At 47.6% G+C, this 20,992-nt stretch overlaps 1 protein-coding gene across 1 annotated transcript; it reads left to right on the plus strand.

Annotated features, from left to right (window-relative positions):
- The first annotated feature begins 16,799 nt into the window (after positions 1-16,799).
- On the plus strand, positions 16,800-17,738 carry LOC135881129 (olfactory receptor 52N4-like). The gene has a single exon (XM_065407650.1). It carries the CDS (start codon positions 16,800-16,802, stop codon positions 17,736-17,738), a length of 939 nt encoding a protein of 312 aa, XP_065263722.1.
- The last annotated feature ends 3,254 nt before the right edge of the window (positions 17,739-20,992 follow it).

Genomic DNA, 20,992 nt, shown 5'->3' on the forward strand with positions numbered 1-20,992 from the left:
AGAGCAGCGGTATTACTTCCCAAAGCCACTGAACTTGTAGCTACATTTCAAATTGAGTTCAATAAGCCAAATATTCAGCAAGAAACTGTCAGGAAAATGGGGCAAACAAATCAAGACTGAAGAGAATCGCTTGAGAAAGACAAAAAGTCAGAGCAGGGGCGGCTCTAGGCACCAGCAAAGCAAGCAGGTGCTTGGGGCAGCCCATTTGCAGGGGCGGCAGGGATCCAGCATGGGAGCTGAGAACCAACAGGGGGCCCTGGGAGCTGTAGTTCCTTGGTTAGCTCCCTGCCGATAGAGCCAGCCCTGGAGCAGGGAAAGAACTACCTTTCCCAGCATTCCCTTGGCCACTACCAACAGGAAAGAGGGGGAGGGAGTGAGGAAGCTGAGACCTCATGCTGCAGCCTGCTGTGAATGGAGAGCTGCACTGTGAGTAGGGATTCCATGTTTTAACATTCAAAAAATAGGACACTCCACGGGGAGGGAGGGTAGCCCCACCCTGCCCCCATCCACCCCCTCCGACTGCCCCCCACACAAACCCCAACCCATCCAACCCCCCTGCTCCCTGTCCCCTGATCACCCCTTCCCGGGACCCCTGCCCCAACTGCCCCCCAGAACCCCACCCCCTATCTAAGCCCCACTGGTCCTTGTCCCCAACTGCCCCCTCCTGAGACCCCACCCCCCAACTGCTCCCCTAGGACCCCACCCCCTACCTGTCCCTTGACAAACCCCTGGGACTCCCATGCCTATCCAGCTGCTGCCTGTCCCCCGACTGCCCCCCCGAACCGCTGACCCATCTAACCCCCCCTTCTCCCTGCCCCTGACTGCCCCCTCAAACCTCCACCCCATCCAACCCCCCCTGCTCCCTGTCCCTTGACTGTCCCCCGGAACTCCCTACCCCTTCTCCAACCCCCCAGCCCCCTTACCGTGCCACTCAGACCAGCGTGCCTGGATTCGCGCAGTGCCAGACACGCTGCTGCATACATGCTGCCATGCTCCCCTGTGGAGCCACAGCCCCCTCCCGCCCCCAGCACCTGCCTTCCAGATTTGAACACCTCAAAATTCAGGAGTGCTCAAGCTCAGTTTGGGCAGCTGTTACTTCATTTCTCCCAAATCAAATATACTGATCCACTGTAACTTGCTGTAGAAAAAGTAGGATAAAATTGAGCAAGCAGTGCTTCCCAGTGGTTATTAGGACTGGAATTGCTATTTTCAACAGCCATTGCCTTTTGGTTGGTTGTTTGTTTAAAAAGAAGACAGTGATATTACCTTGGCAAATTCCCCATAGAAAGAAAGAGTGGAACAAAAGAATAATAAAGGCACCTCAACTTTTCCTCATTTATGTAGGACAGTCTTATAATATGCATCCAGATATCCTCCAATCACACAAGCTGAAAATTGTTCCACCTTATTGCAGTTCTGTAACCATGCGGGAACCAGTCCTGTCTGTGTTCTGTGCACATCTAAAATTCCTGCTGAATGACCCGCCCTGGGAGCGAGTTACCAGTGACCCAGGGCTGCGGTGGAAGGAGGGTGCAGGTGGGGGGGGGAGAGCCTACGGCTGGGGCGGCAGGAGGTGTGTGTGGGGGGCAATAGTGGGGGGATAGGGGGGAGCCCAGAGCTGGGGCGGCAGGGTGTGTGTGTGGGGGGGGGGAGAGCCCAGGGTTGGGGCGGCAGGGGGGTGCGGGTGGGGGGGGTGAGAGCCCAGGGCTGGGGCGGCAGGGGGGTGCAGGTGGTGGGGGAGAGCCCAGGGTTGGGGTGGCAGGGGGGTGCGGCGAGGAGCCCATGGCTGGGACGGGGGGCAGCCAACATTTCTTTTGCTTGGGGTGGCAAAAAACCTAGAGCCGGCCCTGAGTCAGAGAAGCAGCTCATTTTGTAGCAGACCAGGGAGGAGAGCAGACCTGCTAACTGCAGCTCCAGGGGAGGTGAGCTGAAGAAAGGCAGAATCTCCCCCTGAACAACTGCCCAAAGTTCCCTCCATGAGGGAAGGGAGGGCCTGCTGCAGAGACAGCCTGAGAGGGAAGCATTCATCTCTCATATGAATGCTGGAGTTGATTGATCCACTTTATTTGCTATTTGAACTATGTTACTTAGTGGGCGAAAATAATAGGCCAGAGTAAGGGACTGGAAAAATACACAAAAAAGGTTTCAGAAACATATACAATCTGCCATACAGAAGCAGTGTTCTGAACAGTGGAATTTTTTCAAACAGTCAAAAGAAATAGGCTCTGTAGTGGCACAGTTGTGAAATTCTCACAAAATGGCGTTACATGAAAACAGAGATTATGCTGTAAGGATCACTGATGTACTTTTTACCTGACTAACCAAGGAATTGCACTGCAGGGCAAGATGAGAGAGAAAAATCATCAAACTGGGGAAACTTTTTGAAATAATGTAATTTTTTTCACAATATAATGAAGCACTCGCAAAAAAAAATCAAACTAGTGTTTCCTTTAATCTCACAAGGCACTCAGCTCAAAATGAGCTTTTACAAATTGCTGTTGATATTGTGAAAAGCACAATCATTCAGAAAGTTCAGGAGAATGGGTTTTGTACTGTTCTTGTTGATGAAGCACGCACTTTTAAACAGGAAGAACTGACAGTCTGTGTGAGAGACACAGGAAATCTGGAAGGAAAGGATTTCTAGGATTCATTGATTGCTCTGAGCAAGGGGAAGCTGGTACCATCTATCATGACATTAAGCAGTTCTAACAAAACATCGGGGATTGCAAACTTGCCGCTAGTACCACAGTGTTATGATGGGGCTGCTGTCATGGCAGGCAATCATTCCAATAGACATTTTTCGTGCTTTTCCTGGACACTTGCTTTCATTCGGATGTTTTCAGAGCAGTGATTCTCAAGCCATGTGGGGTTTTTTAAGAGTCCCAGGTGTCATCTGCGGGTGGGTGGAGCTTGTGAAGAAGGGCTGTTCACAACCAGGGGAGGAGATAAAGGGGACAGCCGGAGCTGACACACAGGGCAGTACAGGCTCTACACTAGTCCCATGAAGGGCTCTCTTAGCAACTGTGACAGGTCAGACGTCCATTGTGTGGTTCCTCCCAAAGTTCTTAAAAGAAACTTTAAAAAATTACCAGCAGCGCTTATAGTGAGAAACAGCTTACATAAGAAATGGATCATTTTGTGATAAAGGGAGAAAAGCGAACAACACAACCTCCAGTGAGGGCACCAGTGGAGGTTCCAGTCAAACATAGAAGCCGAAAATATATCAAACCTGGCTTTCCTTGGAGCAGGTCCAGCGATGCATTGAGGTCTCAATGTGTTGTATGCAGTGAAGTACTCATAAACGGCAGTATGAGGCCCTGCAAGCTAAACCAGCAACTTGAAATAAGACACCCTACCTTATTATCTAAACCCGTTGAGTTTTTTCAGAGGAAGCTCAATGAGTTAACAGGACAAAAATAGTTCTTGATGTGTATAGCACTGTTAACATGAAGGCTACTGACGCTTCTTACTGTGTTCTTGTGCGTTGCCAAAGCTGGTAAGCCGCACAACATAGGTGAGAAGCTTCTAGTTCCAGCTGCAAAGGATACATGTGCTGGTGATGACAGGAGAGAAAGCAGCATCACAGCTAGATGTGATCCCCGTTTCTAATGACACCGTTAAATTCTGTATTGTGGAGATGGCCACTGATGTAAAACTATGGGGAGGCGCAGTCATTTTCTTCATAGCTCTGGGAGGCTCACTATGACAAAGTTTGAGAATCCCCACTTTAGAAGTTTCAGATTTCAAAGAAGTTAGTGAAAGATTTGGTAAACATGTTAAATGTTGACAATAGTGCATTAGCAACCAGTTTTACAGAAGTTTGTACTATATTTCCATTGTTTCTCATCATCTCATTTTCAAAACTGAAACTTTTAAAGAACTACATACAGCATAATTCTTCAATTGGCGGCCCATGGACCATATCTGGCTCATGAGGGCCTTCTGTTTGGCTCGTCAGGCATCAGCTGTTCCTGCCTGCACCCTGCTGGTTGCTTCCACACTGATGACGGTTTCTGCTTGATAATGATCCAGAGAAGTGCGGACTGACTCATGTAAATTTTCATCATCTAAGTCAGATGCCACCGATAGAAGGTAGATTTTCTTTTTTGGTGGTTCAGGTTCTTCAGTTTCTTGCTCTTTTAAGGCTTCTGAGACCACATTCCACACCTCATTCAAATTAGTCAATAATTGAGAAAGCTCTTCAGCAGTTGCTCGTGTTGATAGTGGATGGTAAAACAGAAATTCCTCTTTTAATTCTACGGCTGAAGCAAAATGAACATACTGCAGCAGCTGTGCAGAATTTGATATACAGTAGAACTTCAGAGTTATGAACAGCTTGGGAATGGAGGTTATTCGTAACTCTGAAATGTTCATAACTCTGAAAAAAACGTAATGGCTGTTCTTTCAAAAGTTTACAACTGAACATTGCCTTAATACAGCTACTTTACTATGCAGAAGAAAAATGATCCTTTCCCTTTATTTTTTAGCAGTTTATGTTTAACACAGGACTGTACTGTACATTTGTTTGTCTCTGCTGCTGCCTGGTTGCATCCTTCCAGTTCCAAATGAGGTGTGTGGTTGACAGGTCAGTGTGTAGCTCATTGGCAAGTAGCGGTAAAGCGGGGGAGGGACCCAGGCCCACCCACTACCCTGGGTCCTGGCCCAGGGACCCTATATCTGGCAGCCACTTGCTATCCCTCCTACTATTCCTGCTATCTATGTGCCCATTGCTACTTCCCCCATAGCCCTAGCACCTTCCCTGCCCTTGCTTCAGGCCCTCAGTCTGGCCATGGTCAGCCAAGCGTTCCCCTATTGCTCCGCTACAGGAGCTCCCCTATTGCTCTGCTACAGGTCAGCCAAGATCTCCCTTATTGCTCCACTGCAGTATCTCCTGTCCTCCAGTTTACAGCCCAGGAGAGAGACGATGCTGAGTGGCCTGAAAGAGTCGATTATGAAAGAAAAAGCCACGGTGGCGTAGAAGAGGTGAGCCTTTCCATAACCCTTGGGCATAAGCAGTGACAGCAAATCCAGGAGCTGTGTACCAGCTTCGAACCAATGTTGTCAGCCTCCCCAGGATTGACAGAACAGGCATACCATGCCATTGACACAGGTGATGCTCACCCAATTAGAGCCCAACCCTACTGGATGGCTCCTCAAGACAAAACCACAATAGAACGGGAGATCAAGGACATGTTACAGATGGGTGTAATCCGCCCCTCTGAGAGTGCATGGGCCTCTCCACTGGTTCTGGTTCCCAAACCATATGGGGAATTCTGCTTTTGTGTGGACTACTGTAAGCTAAATGCTGTAACTTACCCAGAAAACTATCCAATGCCAGGAACAGATGAGCTATTGGAGAAACTGGGATGTGCCCAATTCATCTCCACCTTAGACTTAACTAAGGGGTACTGGCAAGTGCTGCTAGATGACCCAGATAAGGAAAGATCAGTCTTCATCACCCATGTAGGGCTGTATGAACTGAAAGTTCTCCCTTTTGGACTACGAAATGCACCCGTCACCTTCCAGAGACTGGTAGATAACCCTCTGTCTGGATTTGGGGAATTTGTAGTCACCTACATTGACAATGTGGCCATATTCTCAGATTCATGGGCAGAACAACTGGAACACCTCCAAGCTATTCTCCAGTGCATAAGAGAGGCAGGATTAACCATTAAAGCCAAAAATGTTAAAAAGGCCTAAACAGGATAACGTACCTTTGACACCAGGTGGGTCAAGGACCTATTACTCCCCTACAGGCTTAAGTAAATGCCATTCAAAATTGGCTTGTCCCTAAATGAAAGAAGCGGGTCCAATCCTTCTTAGGCTTGGCCGGGTATTACCGATGATTTGTACCACATTACAGCCAAATTGCCACCCCACTGACCGACCTAACCAGGAAAAAGCAGCCAAATACAGTTCAGTGGACTGAGAAGTGTTAGGAAGCCTTTAACCAGCTTAAGGCGGCCCTTACGTCTGACCCTGTACTAAGAGCCCCTGACTTCAACCAAACCTTTCGTCGTAACCACAGATGCAACCGAGCATGGTGTAGGAGCAGTTTTAATGCAGGAACCCATAATAACAAATAGCATAAAGCCATCTGGCCCTGTATACGTTTTTTTCCCCAAAGGAAAACATTGCAAAAAAGGGCAAATGTACACCCTTTAGTAACTAAATATATCAATGCTATTGCTAAACCCAAGCATGAGTGTAAAACGATGGCAGTAACTATTGTAATTATAGAATAGAATTTTCCTCCACAGAAGTTTATTTTTTTAGGTATTACCTTGTCTTAAGAAGGTCAAACACCAGCCCAACAGAAGGCAAATGTAATTTAAGAAATATCTGTGCCCACTGACATAACTTCTTTATAACCTTTTCTAGCACTGCCAGAACACCATCAAAACTTCAATCCTGTCTTTGCTTCCATTGCAGGTCCACTTTATAAACTTCTAATGAAAGGGATTGATTGGGCCAGCACGGACCAGCATCTGAATGCATTTGCAAAAATTGAAGCAAGCAGTAATGCAAACATCTGTGCTGATTGCTCCAGATCCCAGCAAACCAAATCACTTAGAACAGGGGTTCTCAACTTTTTTCTTTCAGAGCCCCCCCCCTCCCTTCCAGCTACATGCTATAAAAACTCCACTGCCCACCTGTGCCACAACAACTAATTTTCTACACATAAAAGCCAGGACCGGCATTAGGGGGTAGCAAGCAGTGCAATTTTCTGGGGCCCCATGCCACAGGGGCCCCCAGGAAGCTAAGTTACTCAGGCTTCGGCTTCAGTCACAGGTGGAAGTGCTCATGGCCCCAGGGCTCCACCCCCATGTGATGGACTTCATATTTCTGCCCAGCAAGCCTAACACTGGCCGTGCTTGGAGGACCCCATGAAACCTGCTCGTGGCCCCCCAGGAGGCCCCTGACCCATGGTTGAGCACCACTGACTAAGAAGGTCTTTGAGTGCAATTGCACTTGTAACAATAGCTGCTAAAGAGAGACATGAAAAAATACAGACCAATAACCAATGCTCTAAAAAAATGAGCCTAGTGGAACTTAAATATTCCATGTGTGAAAAATATTTATTGGTCACCAGCTGAACAACCAAGCAGTTTGCATTTTAATTCATTTAAACCCAATAGCTCTATATTCCACACACACACCCCTCTCTAATTGTTGCTTTCTAGTCGAACGAAGGATGAACAGGTGTTTAACGCTCAACTAGCACATTGGACTTTGTTAGTGCATGATAAAGATACAACAATGACCCTAATATGGACCCGAACTGCGTTCCTGGACACCCTATTGTATTCTGGGAACACCCATGTGTGCCCAGATATTGATGAAGGAAAACCCTTAACCCAGTTTTTCACATTAATACCTCCCAAAATAAAAATCTTAGAAGCATATTGCTCTTTCATAAATGAATCCAACCGCTATGATCAGGAGAAACTAATATCATCTTGTTCTTGATCCATTCTCCAAATGGGTGGAAGAGGAATACATTTTTCTGGGCAAGTGTTCCAAAAATGTTTACAGTTGTTGGAATTGCAACAAAATTGCACATTTTTTATAGACCTCAATCATCAGGAAAACTAGAGAAAATTTTTTGCAAATGAATGCTGTTAGATCCCAATGGATTCAAGTGAAATACTCTAATTCCACTCATTTTAATGACGCTCAGGACAACTCCCACTGTCTCCACAGATCATACACTCTTTGAGGTGATGATTGGGTGAACAAGGTGAATGCCAGAGCATCTTTTGTGGCATACCAGTGGCACACAGCGAGAGGAAGTCAAACTGAACACCTATCTGCGAGCATTACAGAAACATTTGAATCAGGTTCTCTTGCAGGTAGCTATAAAATTGGGAAAATCCAAACAGAAAGCAAAAGTTTATTTTGATAAAAGCCAAAGAGAGAATGCTTGAGAAATTGAAAATCAGGTGATGATATTTTGTATCAGAATACAATTTATGTAACCAATAAACTGGGCCACATTATATTGTGAATAGATTCGGTTCCTCTATATACAGAATCAGAAACAGAAAGAAAGGTAGATAAATTCTATCATGTTAATAGAACTAAAGTTGTACCGGAAAAGAAATATTTCTTTACAGGTAGAGGAACCAAAGACGTTGACCACAAAAGAGGAAGTAAAAGATCAGAGAAAGCCACCCCAGTAGCAGGATACTGGTAAAAAACTTTGAGGACAGTATCGCGGGAGAAGAAAGCCTTTCCCAGGTCCTTTGGCCTGCATTAATTCAGGATCACATCATTTGGCCTCCACACGGTGGTAATGACTTTTCGGAGGTTAATGGACTGGATATTACAACTGCATGGTTGGTATGCAGCAGTACGCTGGTCCTGTCTCTTATGGTAGCATTCCCACACAGAGTGCAGATGGCATTAAACACAAAAAAGAAAGCCATCATCAATTCCTAGATTGAACAGTCTGCAAGACTCAGTTTGCCCTGACAATATGAGCCCCTGGTATCAGCGAATCATTTCTTCACTCCCAGGAAAGGCTCTCAAGTCAAAGTTCTCCAGGGTCCATTTTCTGCTCTTCCAGCTGCTCAAGGAGCCAAGGGAATTGTCTGGTATTCTTGGCCAATCAGAGAGTCCGCAGGGACTGTACAGGGGAATAATAAAGGTAACTGTCCAGCACGCCGAGTGTCAGACATGTGAGATTCATATAGTGATTCTCAGGGCTCTGCCGTTCTGTCGCAGTAAGGAGATTTCCTCTCTCTGCTGAGCAGGATTTTGGTGAGTTGTCCTTCTATCTGTCTCAGTAGCTTCCTTTTCTGGGGGGGCTGTGTGGTTTTTCCTCTGATTTGTTCAAGTTTTCCAATTCAGGAACTTTATTGCCCCGTTAGGTAGTACAGCCAAGGCCTCTGCAGTGGGTATCTGTGTTACCAGAGGGTTCACAACAAGAATGGGTGGCACGCTGGCCAGATTCTTCTCCCATCCTTTGCCTTCAGTGGGTCACTGAAGATTGAGAAAGGCTTCCCTGAGAGCAAAATCGGGGCCCTTGTGTTTGGAAATTCCCATCTTTTATGCCAGGTCTCAGAACTCCACATGCACTGGCGGTTTCCTTCAGACTCTTTCAGCACCCTAACAGAATAGCGCTCTCTGTAGCAGGACCCGAAGCTGTGATTTATGCAGCTTGAAACCAAAAGTTAAACACTGAGGGTGAATCTGGTCCCCTTGAGATCAACGACAAAACTCCCAACATGGCCAGGAGTTCGCTCTAAATCCACATGTAGGGACTTAAATAAATGGCCTGATTTACACCGCCATGAGCCTCCAATGACCTCAACTGGAATCATCCTGGGCCTCTCAGGGTGGGTGATGTCATTTAAACCAAGGAAGAACTGACAGGAGAGTTGCTGAAATCTCAAACTCACAGGCTTATAGATTCAGAACAATTGGGATTAAAAAAAAAAAATTCAAAGAGGGAGATGGGTCTGCTCTCTCTGTGCCCCTACATCCCTGGGTCTGGAGAGGACAGGAACCAACAAAAGGCAGTAAAAATAAAATAATGTTTCTGGCTTAGAGGAAACCAGACGGTGTTGGAAATCTCACCCAGGGATGTCCAGGAAAGCAAAATGAGTGTGTTTGGGGGCCACATGCAGTATCCAGATCACAGTGGCTCCGAATCCTGAAACTGGATGAAATAAGGAATGGACACCCTGCCTAATGCACAGACCAAAGAGGCATCATGAGGCCTTCTGTGATAGGGGGTGTCTCAGACTGTAACAGAATGTAGATAACACTGTAGCAGATTGTCTCTGACACCTTCCCTCATTCGGACCATCCCACTACAGCCTTCTGGTAATGTCAGCAATTGCTGAGAAAGAAAAGCAGCATCAGGAAGGTGTGTCCAAGTTTCTAACTGGCTGCAGTACACTAAACCTTTGTGTTGTTTTTTTAGGAAGTAAGTAACAAAGAGTCCTGTGGCACCTTATAGACTAACAGATGTATTGGAGCATAAGCTTTCATGGGTGAATACCCACTTCATCAAACGCATCTTCACCCACGAAAGCTTATGCTCCAATACATCTGTTAGCCTATAAGGTGCCACAGGACTCTTTGTTAATTTTTACTGATCCAGACTAACACGGCCACCCGTCTGATACTTTTTAGAAAGAGTTACTCACGCTGGCTCCTTTTAGTCTCCACGTCCTCTCTCCCTCCCACCGGGTCTGTCCCTCTCTCCTTCCCTGCCCAGGCTAATCTGCTTCAGGGTTTCCCTTTGCTCCCAGAAAGGCAGGTCAGACTGATCCTTCCCTTTCCCCCAGTGCAGACAGAAACTGAGTTTAACCTATTCTGAGGAGGTATTTTTGTTGGCTCTTGCTGTGGGGTCTGGCATCTAGTTTTGGTCCTGGGTGACAGTTATCACTGTGTGGCAGGGCTGGAAATTGTGCGGGTGGGGGACCTACATGCACAAGTGGCACTGGGGGGGGTGGGGCAGGGAGTCGGATGTATGCAGGCAGGCGGGCAGCACTGAGGGTTATTAGGACGGGGAGCAGGGTGCATACAGACAGACTGGTGGTGCTGAGGGTTGTGGGGACAGGCAAGTGGTGTACAGGGACAGGCAGGCAGCGCTGGGGACTGTGGGGGCGCGGAACAGCATGCACACGGACTGGAAGGCAGCACTGTTGAAATTAAATTTTTCATCGTGATTGTTGTTCCCAGGCCAGTGCTGGGACCTCTCCTGGCCCCAAGAGCGTTTTTGAGGGTCTTGGGGTCCCTGGCAGGCCACAGAACTGCAGCCTGTTTGTTTCCAATTGTTGTTGTTAAATGTTATTTACGTAACTTCAGGCATTTCACTGGTAGAAAAAAACATTGATCTTTGTGTGACACTGCACTCCATATTCTTCATAGTGATGTTACTATGATATGATTATGGCATAATTATGATACATTTTATGCAAGACATGTCCCGTATCCTATTTGTAGGCATGTATCATTTTTGTATCTGAAGTTATAAATATTGACTACATATCTGTATTTCATTGTAGTTACACCTGGGTAACATATCTAGGCAAAGTGCTTCCAGGCTAGACAGATGGTTTTAGGGGCCTATTCAGGGCACTGGGTGTTCTGGGGCAAGGAGTGTGATGTACACTGAGGGTTATCGAGGTGGGGAGAGGGGTGTACATGGAGAGGCGGGCAGTGATGGGGGTTGTGGGAATAGGCAGCGGGTATACAGGAACAGGAGGGCAGCATTGGAGTTGTGGGGGCGGGAAGCAGTGTGTTCACGGACAGGCAGGCAGCGCTGGGGATTGTGCAGGCAGGGAGCAGGGTGTACAAGGATAGGCAGGCAGCGCTGGGCATTGTGGGTCAGTCAGGGGATGTACAGGGACAGGCAGGAAGCTCTGGAGGTTGTGGGGAAGCAGGGGGTGCACAAGTCAGGCGGGAAGTGCTGTGGGTTGTGGGGACAGCGAGTGGAGTGTACCCGGAAAGTTGGGCAATGCTGGGGGTTGTGGGGCAGGCACGGGTGTTAATAAGGAGAGGGGGCAGTGTTGGAGGTTGTGGGGACTGGGATTGGAGTGTACACAGACACATGGGCAGAGGTGGTGGGTTCTAGAGGCTGGGAATGGAGCCTAAAGGGACAGACAGGCAGCCCTGGGTGTTGTGGGACAGGCAGGTGGTATACAGAGACAGGCGAGCAGCACTGGGTGTTGTGGAGGCATGGAGTGGCATGTACAGAGACAGGTGGGCAGCTGTTGAAATTAATTTTTTCTTTGTGACTGTTGGTTCAAAGCCAGCACTGGGACATTTCCTGGCCAAGTGTGTTTTGGGGGGTTTCAGGTTCTCTTTGCCCTGTCAAGCCATAGAACTGCAGATTGGGTGTCACAAACTTTACTGAGTTTTGTTTCCAACAATTGTTGTTGTTGTTGTTGTTGATGAATGTTATTTACATAACTTCAGGCATTTCATTAGTGAAAAGAACCATTGACCTTTCCTCCTCAGTTGCTTCAATCTCCCATCATACTCTGAACCCCGTCCGTACTCTATTTCCACATCCCAGGCTGCCCAAATTCCAACAGCACGCTGATCGCCAGTGTCTTCTCCATGCTCCATAGTCATCCCTTGCTCCCACAACCCCCAAGCTGCCCCACGCTACCCAGAGCTCTGTGGGGGTGAGGTGCCTCCCATCATACCTGCTCCCTTGGCTAGGGGGTAATCATTGACTGTGTCTCACCAGTGAGAAATCTCACTAGTGTCAAATGCCAAGGCAGGCACCAGTGTGGCTTCTCCTGTTACACCCATACACACCATGGTGCTTCAAAGATTGCTACACAGTAACAACTCGCAAGCTGAGAAGTTTGCACATTATATAATGAGAGGGGGCAACCCTGGGACAGGTTAGGGCCTCAATAAATACAGACACCACGTGCAGGAGCCACTGGCTGCTGACTGTAACAGTGAGCCACCGCCACACAGACATTAAACTCAGGGTGCTCTGGGACCATTTGCTAGCCAGCTCTTAGTCATTCATGGCAAGTGTTATTATACATTCATCCCTCAGTGCGAAGACTATATGGGCTCAAGTCATTATTTTTCTCGCCTTAAACATTCATCTATGCAGTGTGTCATGGGATCTCTCAGCCTCGTGAATTAGACACCTCGTGTAGCATTTCCAAGGCACCACAATCACATGAGAATTTCGCCCCACCGGGCTACATTCAGCAGGGTCATGAATAGAAAAAATGCCTTCAGTAATTTCAGGTACGATCTTGGAACCAAAATGCCTCTAGCTGACTCCTGGGGACATGCTCATAGATTCAAAGGCCGGAAGGAACCATTGTGATCATCTAGTCTTTATAACACAGGGCTGAGAATTTCCCCAAAATTATTCCTAGAGCAGATCTTTTAAAGAAACCTTTATTTAAACATTCTCAGTGATGAAGAATGCGTGAAGACCCTTTGTAAATTGTTCAAATGGTTAATTACTTTCACCATTTAAAAAATGAATCCCTTATCTCCAGTCAGAATTTCTTTAAGTTCAACTTCCAGCCAGTGGATCATGTTATGCTGAAAAGCCTAATATTACATATTGGTTCCCTGTGTAGGTACTTACACACTGTTAAGAAGTTAACGCCTAGACATCGTTGATAAAATAAATAGATTGAAATCTTTGAGTCTATCATAAGGTGGGAATTATAATCATTTAATAATACTTGTGACTCTTCTCTTAACACTCTTCAGTGAATCTACATCCGTCTTTGATGGTGGACATCAGAACTGGACACAGGATTCCAGCAGCATCACACCGATGTGAAATACAGAATTAAAATAACTTCCCTACTTCTCCTTAAGATTTCCCTGGTTATCATCCAAGGATAACATTGGTTCTTTTGGCTGCAGGGTCACACTGGGAGCTCATGTTAACTAATTACCCCTTCATGCCCCCTAATCTCGTTCAGAGTCATTGTGCTTCCCACAAGAGTCCCCCATCTTGTTAGTATCACCTACATTCTTTGTTCCTAGATGTAGATATCTACATAGCTATATTGGAACACATATTGTTTGCTTCAGACCAGTTTACCAACCAATACAGATTGCTCTGAATCAGTGACCCGTCCTCTTCATTATTTAAAATCCCTGAATTTTTGTGTCATCTGCAAACTTCAAACTTCATCGATTTTCAGGCATGAGGAGGATAAGTGGCTGAGTTGCTGACACAAGTCTTACACTTGCCAGTTACCTCCACTAACTTATGTCTCAGAAAAAACTGGGTGCCTGCAAGAAATTGTCTCACTAAAAGAAACAAGGGAAGTTACAGAGGTGCAGGGCTGTAGCCCTAAATACCAAGAGCCTTGTGCATTTCGTGCCCATTCTGTTGAGCCTAAAGCCATAGCCCAGCACAAAGTCATAGCCCAGAACCCGGGGAACTACAGACCGGGTCAGCTTCATTTCAGTCCCTAGCAAAATAATGGAGCAGGTACTCAAGGAATCTATTTTGAAGCACTTGAAGGAGCGGAAGGTAATTGGGAACAGTCAACATGGATTCACCAAGGGCAAGTCATGCCTGACCAACCTGATTGCCTTCTATGATGAGATAGCTGGTTCTGTGGATATAGGGAAAGCGGTGGATGTGATATATCTTGACTTTAGCAAAGCTTTTGATACGGTCTCCCACAGTATACTTGCCAGCAAGTTAAAACAGTATGGATTGGATGATCTAGATTGGATATTAGGAAATGCTATTTCCCTAGGAAGGTGGTGAAGCACTGGAATGGGTGACCTAGGGAGGTGGTAGAATCTCCATCCTTAGAGATTTTTAAGGCCCAGCTTGACAAAGCTTTGCCTGGGATGATTTAGTTGGTGTGGGTCCAGCTTTGAGCAGGGGATTGGACTAGATGAACTTCTGAGGTCTCTTCCAACCCTAATAATCTATGATTCTATGATAATGTCTGTTTCCATGGGGAAAACTTGGCTCCTTTCCAATATAGGAACTGCATCGTGGATCAGACCTATAGTCTATCTTGTCCAGTGTCCTCTCTGTGACAGTGACAGCCACAGGTGTTGCAGATGAATGTGTAAAAAACACATCAGTAGATGGATGGGGGAGGTGACTTGACCATCAGGAGGGTGTCACCCAAATGTCTAAAAGCTAGTAACTGGCTTGTGCCCTGAATTACATTGGCATATAGGCTTTCAAAAATATTTATTTAGCTGTAACTATTGTAACTGGATATCTCTCTGTCCATCTGAAATTCCAAACCCTTCCTGATTCTCGCTTAGCTGATGGCCTCAACTACCTCTTGTGGCAACGAGTTCCTCAGCCTAATTAGGCATTGAATGAGGAAAGCATTCATTTTTATCTGTTTTGAATTTGCCACGTTTCAGTTTAATCTAATGTCCTCTTAATCTTGTGTAATGAGACGGGAGATCACATTCTCGATCTACTCTCTACCAATCAGTATTTTGTAGACTTTTCTCATGTCCCCTCTTCTTTATCTCCATTGTAAGGTAATAATCGCAGTCTTTTCAACCTCTCTCCATATGAGTGTTTCCTCGGGCCCCTTGATCATTCTTGTTCGCCTTGCCTGAAACCCTCTATTTCTGCAATATTCTATGTGAGAAGGGTGCCCAGTACTACACGGAGGAGTCCAGAGGAGGGTGAAATGTTGACTATTTAGAAAAACTGGACGTGCACAACTCCATGGGGCCGGATGCAATGCATCCGCGCGTGCTAAAGGAGTTGGCGGATGAGATTGCAGAGCCATTAGCCATTATTTTTGAAAACTCATGGCGATCAGGGGAGGCCCCGGATGACTAGAAAAAGGCTAATGTAGTGCCCATCTTTAAAAAAGGGAAGAAGGAGGATCCGGGGAACTACAGGCCAGTCAGCCTCACCTCAGTCCCTGGAAAAATCATGGAGCAGGTCCTCAAGGAATCAATTATGAAACACTTAGAGGAGAGGAAAGTGATCAGGAACAATCAGCATGGATTCACCAAGGGGAAGTCGTGCCTGACTAACCTAATTGCCTTCTATGATGAGATAACTGGCTCTGTGGATGAGGGGAAAGCAGTGGATGTGTTATTCCTTGACTTTAGCAAAGCTTTTGATACGGTCTCCCACAGAATTCTTGCCGCCAAGTTAAAGAAGTATGGGCTGGATGAATGGACTGTAAGGTGGATAGGAAGCTGGCTAGATCGTCGGGCTCAACGGGTAGTGATCAATGGCTCCATGTCTAGTTGGCAGCCGGTTTCAAGCGGAGTGCCCCAAGGGTCGGTCCTGGGGCCGGTTTTGTTTAATATCTTTATTAATGATCTGGAGGATGGTGTGGACTGCACTCTCAGCAAGTTTGCAGATGACACTAAACTGGGAGGCATGGTAGATACACTAGAGGGTAGGGATCGGATACAGAGGGACCTAGACAAATTAGAGGATTGGGCCAAAAAAAACCTGATGAGGTTCAACAAGGACAAGTGCAGAGTCCTGCACTTAGGACGGAAGAATCCCATGCACTGCTACAGACTAGGGACCGAATGGCTAGGTAGCAGTTCTGCAGAAAAGGACCTAGGGGTCACAGTGGACGAGAAGCTGGATATGAGTCAACAGTGTGCTCTTGTTGCCAAGAAGGCTAACGGCATTTTGGGCTGTATAAGTAGGGGCATTGCCAGCAGATCGAGGATTAATGAGGATTAATTAGGTCTCAATGGTCTCAAGTTGCTGTGGGGGAGGTCTAGGTTGGATATTAGGAAACACTATTTCACTAGGAGGGTGGTGAAGCACTGGAATGCGTTACCTAGGGAGGTGGTTGAGTCTCCTTCCTTGGAGGTTTTTAAGGCCCGGCTTGACAAAGCCCTGGCTGGGATGATTTATTTGGGAATTGGTCCTGCTTTGAGCAGGGGGTTGGACTAGATGACCTCCTGAGGTCCCTTCCAACCCTGATATTCTATGATTCTATGATTCTATGACTCACTGATCTCATGACACTGTATTTTCTGTATGATTCCCCATTCCACTCCTCCTGGATCTCCATGGGCATACACGAGGCAATTATTGCCATCAAAGTTCATCTGCCAACATGCTGCACATTCACGTGGCTTGATTAGCTCCCTCTGGGAAATTCTCTGTATTTGACTATGACCTAAATAATCTGATGCCATCTGCAAATGTTGTCACCTCACTGCTCAAACCCCCTTTTGAGATTGGTAATAACTATAAAATATTTACCCTACTAATTGCTGTATAAATCGTGGAACCCCTCTCACTGTGCTCCTCTCCCTTCACAGGTACATTGAGCATTTCTAAGCCTAATCAACGCATTGATGACTTCATGGCAGCTTTGAACCTCACCCATTCTGACCTGTCAACCTTCATCCTAATGGGCATCCCTGGCATGGAAGATGTCCACGTCTGGATTTCCATCCCTTTCTCTACCTCCTACATTATCAGCCTGTTGGGAAATTTCATGGTTCTGTTTGTTGTATGGAAAGAGGAGACCCTGCACAAGCCAATGTACCTGCTGATCTGCATGCTGGCGCTCACAGACATCACCAAGTCTAGCACAGTCTTGCCAAAGGCACTGTGTATATTTTGGTTCAATTTGAAAGGCATTACTATGGGTGGCTGCCTCACCCAGATTTTCTTCCTTCACACAGTTTCTTTTGTGCAGTCTGCTGTTCTCATGATAATGGCCTTTGATCGCTACGTTGCCATATGCAATCCTCTGAGATATGCCACCATCCTCAGCAATGCACGAATGGCTAAGCTAGGGCTTGCGGGTTTGGTAAGAGCTGTTCTCTTCATGCTGCCCCTGCCCCTGACGCTGAGCAGGCTGCCATTCTGTGACAACCACATTATCCCCTACATGCACTGCGAGCACATGCTTGTGGCAATGATATCGTGTGGGGATATCACATTCAACAAGCTGTACAGCTTGGTGATACCATTTGTACTCATGGGGTCAGATGTGATGCTCATTGCTCCGTCCTATGGTCTCATCATTAGGGCCGTCCTCAGAATCTCCTCCAAGAGAGTCCACCAGAAAGCCCTCAACACCTGCACAGCCCATATCTGTGTGATGCTGATGTTTTATACTCCTGTCTTCTTCATTAGCCTGACACGCCGGTTCAGTGAGGGCATTGGTCCCCATGTTCACATGATCTTGTCCGACCTCTATTTCCTCATTCCTCCTATGCTCAACCCTATCATTTATGGGGTCAAAACTCAAGAGCTTCGTGAGAAATTGGGCAAATACACTTGCAGAAGGTGAAGGCCGGAGGCCACTGACTTTCAAACTGTGTGACAAGAGGGTGAAAGGATGCCTCCTCACTAATCAAGGGTGCTGTCACAGTTTGGCTGAGCTCAGCACTTTGGAAGTTCACAGTCTCAGAAATTCCTCTCATCTAATGTCTTAGCACTCCATCACCAAGCACTGAACTCTCTGTTGCTATGTTCCCTCTCTTTGACCATCATCCGTCCTCTTTCATTGTCACCCATCAGCCCTCAACCACACACACCAGGTCACTCGGCCTTTCTGTAACTCCTAGACTACCAGAAGATACTGCAGATTTCTGATGCAAGATGGCTTTCCCTTAGTCCCTGTGTGAACAGGATTCCTGATCAGTTTGATAACCAGAAGCTATACTTTCAGACAGCCAAACAGAAAAGAAAGAAACTACAATGCTGAATTTCTTTATCATATGTACAGTGATCCAGTGAGCAATTTTTTTTCACGTCCAATCCTTCAGGAAACCGTCGGATAAACCATGTAAAGACTGACAGTAACAAACTAATTCAACAATGTGGACATTGACTACCATCATTGAACACAATTAAAAATAAATACTATAATAATGTTTTTGTTGTTTTTGTGCTACATATGTTTTGGGCTATTTTGGGTCTATTTTAACACAGTCAGTTGCCATAGGTTGTTTGAAACGCCTGCCAACCCTCAGTCAGGAAACAAGTACCAGTACTGGGGTTTTGAATTTGAATTTTGTTATCCTTTGATTGTTTTGTTGCTAATGTGGACAAATTTCTGCTGGGGCTTGTAGTGGTTTTTTTTTTAAATCAAATATGTACTACATATCTAACAAAACCTTCCTTTTGTTATTTGATGTATAGACCAAACTGTGAATAAAAAAATATTGTTTCAACAAATTGATTGGGCTACTTTTAGGTTAGTTTTTCAGTGACTCTGGGCTATAATGCAGTGGAAATCTGGCAACCCCAGACAGAACCAGAGGGGCCAGAGAAGAAGCCCAGAATGCAGAGCTGGGCTGAAGGCAGAGCAGCAGTGACGAGGCAGAGCTGGGGAGTTGCAGCTGGAGTGGATCAGTCGGGAGATGGGGCAGCACAAACCATCTGCCCCAATGGGAAGCCAGAGCTGAGCTACAGTGAGGCGCTGCGGGGCCAGAGCTAGGATAGTGGACTCCGGCTGTGCCACAAGTTATATGGCAGGGGAACGTGATGAGCAGCTGGGGAGAGCAAGGTGGGGCCATGGGCAGAGTTCCCAGAGCAGGGAGACATTACCATACGGGAGGCCCTTGAAGGCTGGACTCAGAGGGCAGGACGTGAAAACAATGGGAGAACAGATGCTGGGGAGACGTGTCTTTCCACCAAGAGCCTGATGGTGTGTGGCCACCACCAGACCAGGTTTCTCATCCCATGTATCAGCGCAGTGCAGCCAGGGCCTAGGAGGGAGGCCTGGGATGTGTGAGGAGCAGACTGTGAACTTTTCTTACATCCCAGAGGCAGACGTTTGTGGTGTCCCCATGCCACAGAGTGGGGCTCCTTCTTTCCCTTAATCTTTTCCATTTTTTCTTTACTTTTCTTACCCTTGCTGTTTAATAAATTGTATGTGGTTTGAACGTCATGCAGTGATCAGTGGGTTAGGGAAGTGGCTGGTGCGAAGACAGCACCCAGACTGAGGCCACGCTGGCACCTGTCTTAAGTGATCACAATGAGACTGGGGGTCAAACCAAGCACCGGCCTTTGACGTGGGCGGTCCAGGTGATGTCCCAGTGCGAGGTCCTGTAGGGGGCATGGTTTGGTATCTCCCACGTGACCTGAACTGCCGACCAAGAGGCAGTTCGGCTTGTGGAGGCCGGCAACCAGCCAGGCAGGCAAGAGACTTGCAGTGCTGGAAACAGTGGACCCAGCCTTCAGCTTGACCAGGCAGGCACTCAGCCAGCTAAATCCTCTAGTGGGAGCCGGGGTGCTCAGGGCTCCCCACTCTCCCAGGACAGAGGGCCCCCGGTGTTAGAAGCCGTGCCTGGAGTGGGGTTGGGCTGGAAGTGGCTCCCAATCTGATCTCTGTGATGGGTGGCTGAGGTGGGGTGGGGGGGGGGGAAGAGGAGGAGGGGTGAGTGTGCAAGCAGCTCTGTGTCCTGGCTGGGGGCTTGGTGCCTCCCTTCTCTCTAGCTGGTGAGGGGTGGGGTGGGCCTGCACTATCGTCCCCTAAGAGCCCCACTTGCCCAGGGAAGGGCTTGCTCTTTCCCCGCACTCCCGGCAGGTAGGGGAGCACACACTTTGTTCTGCACAGTTGAGCACCACGCTAACCACAGATGCTGCAGCATGTTCCCATCCCTCCCCTGCAGAGAGGTGACCCATGGGGGGGGGCACGCGGGGTCATATAACCCACCCCCCAGTTTTCTACCAGGCTTTGCCTGTTGAGTCCTACCCACCCCGGCTCAGCACTTGCTGGAGCCAGGGACCTAGAGGTAAACAAACAGCACAGGCACCAAATAGCTGGGAGCCGCAGGGAGGGGCTGCTGCTTTAGCTCCGCAGGGAGAGGTAGGGGAGGAACAGCTGCTTTCCCATAGGGGAACTGAGGATAAGGAGGAGGCTGTCTGGCGAGTGGGGGAATGATTTGAGCTGTTGGGGGACCTTCAAATTGTGCCCTCCCACTGTCAGCAGATAAGGGTCCTCTCTGCTCCCCTGGCTCAGAAGCTTCACTCGCTTGGGCCCAAGGGCTGCCTCCCCAAAGGCCTGGTCCACACTATCCCCCCCACTTCGGACTAAGGTACGCAAATTCAGCTACGTTAATAACGTAGCTGAATTCGAAGTACCTTAGTCCGAACTTACCGCGGGTCCAGACGCGGCAGGCAGGCTCCCCCGTCGATGCCGCGTACTCCTCTCGCGGAGCAGGAGTATCGGCGTCGACGGCGAGCACTTCCGGGATCGATCCGGGATCGATTTATCGCGTCTAGACAAGACGCAATAAATCGATCCCAGAACATCGATTGCCTGCCGTCGGACCCGGAGGTAAGTGTAGACGTACCCAAAGTCAGGCAGGCAGGTGCACAGGAGATCAATGGATGTGGGGTCAGCTCCCGCATTGGCCTCCCTCCCCAATCTGAACAGGAGTGGGAATGGGGGTCACAGTGGGTAGGGAAGTAGAAAGCTGACTCCCTGCCCCTGTGCAGTGCTCTGTCCTAGGGATGTTCCCAACAATGGCAGATTAACCATTAAGTAGGTGCTGCCTGCCTGCTGTGACCTCCCAGAAACCCGTCTCCCTTTCT

Source organism: Emys orbicularis, chromosome 1, assembly GCF_028017835.1.
Source record: "Emys orbicularis isolate rEmyOrb1 chromosome 1, rEmyOrb1.hap1, whole genome shotgun sequence".
NCBI classification, from domain to species: domain Eukaryota; kingdom Metazoa; phylum Chordata; order Testudines; family Emydidae; genus Emys; species Emys orbicularis.

What these genes read in the sequence shown, in the direction of transcription:
- LOC135881129 (XM_065407650.1), top strand. Translation starts at nt 16,800, where the DNA reads ATGGCAGCTTTGAACCTCACCCATTCTGACCTGTCAACCTTCATCCTA.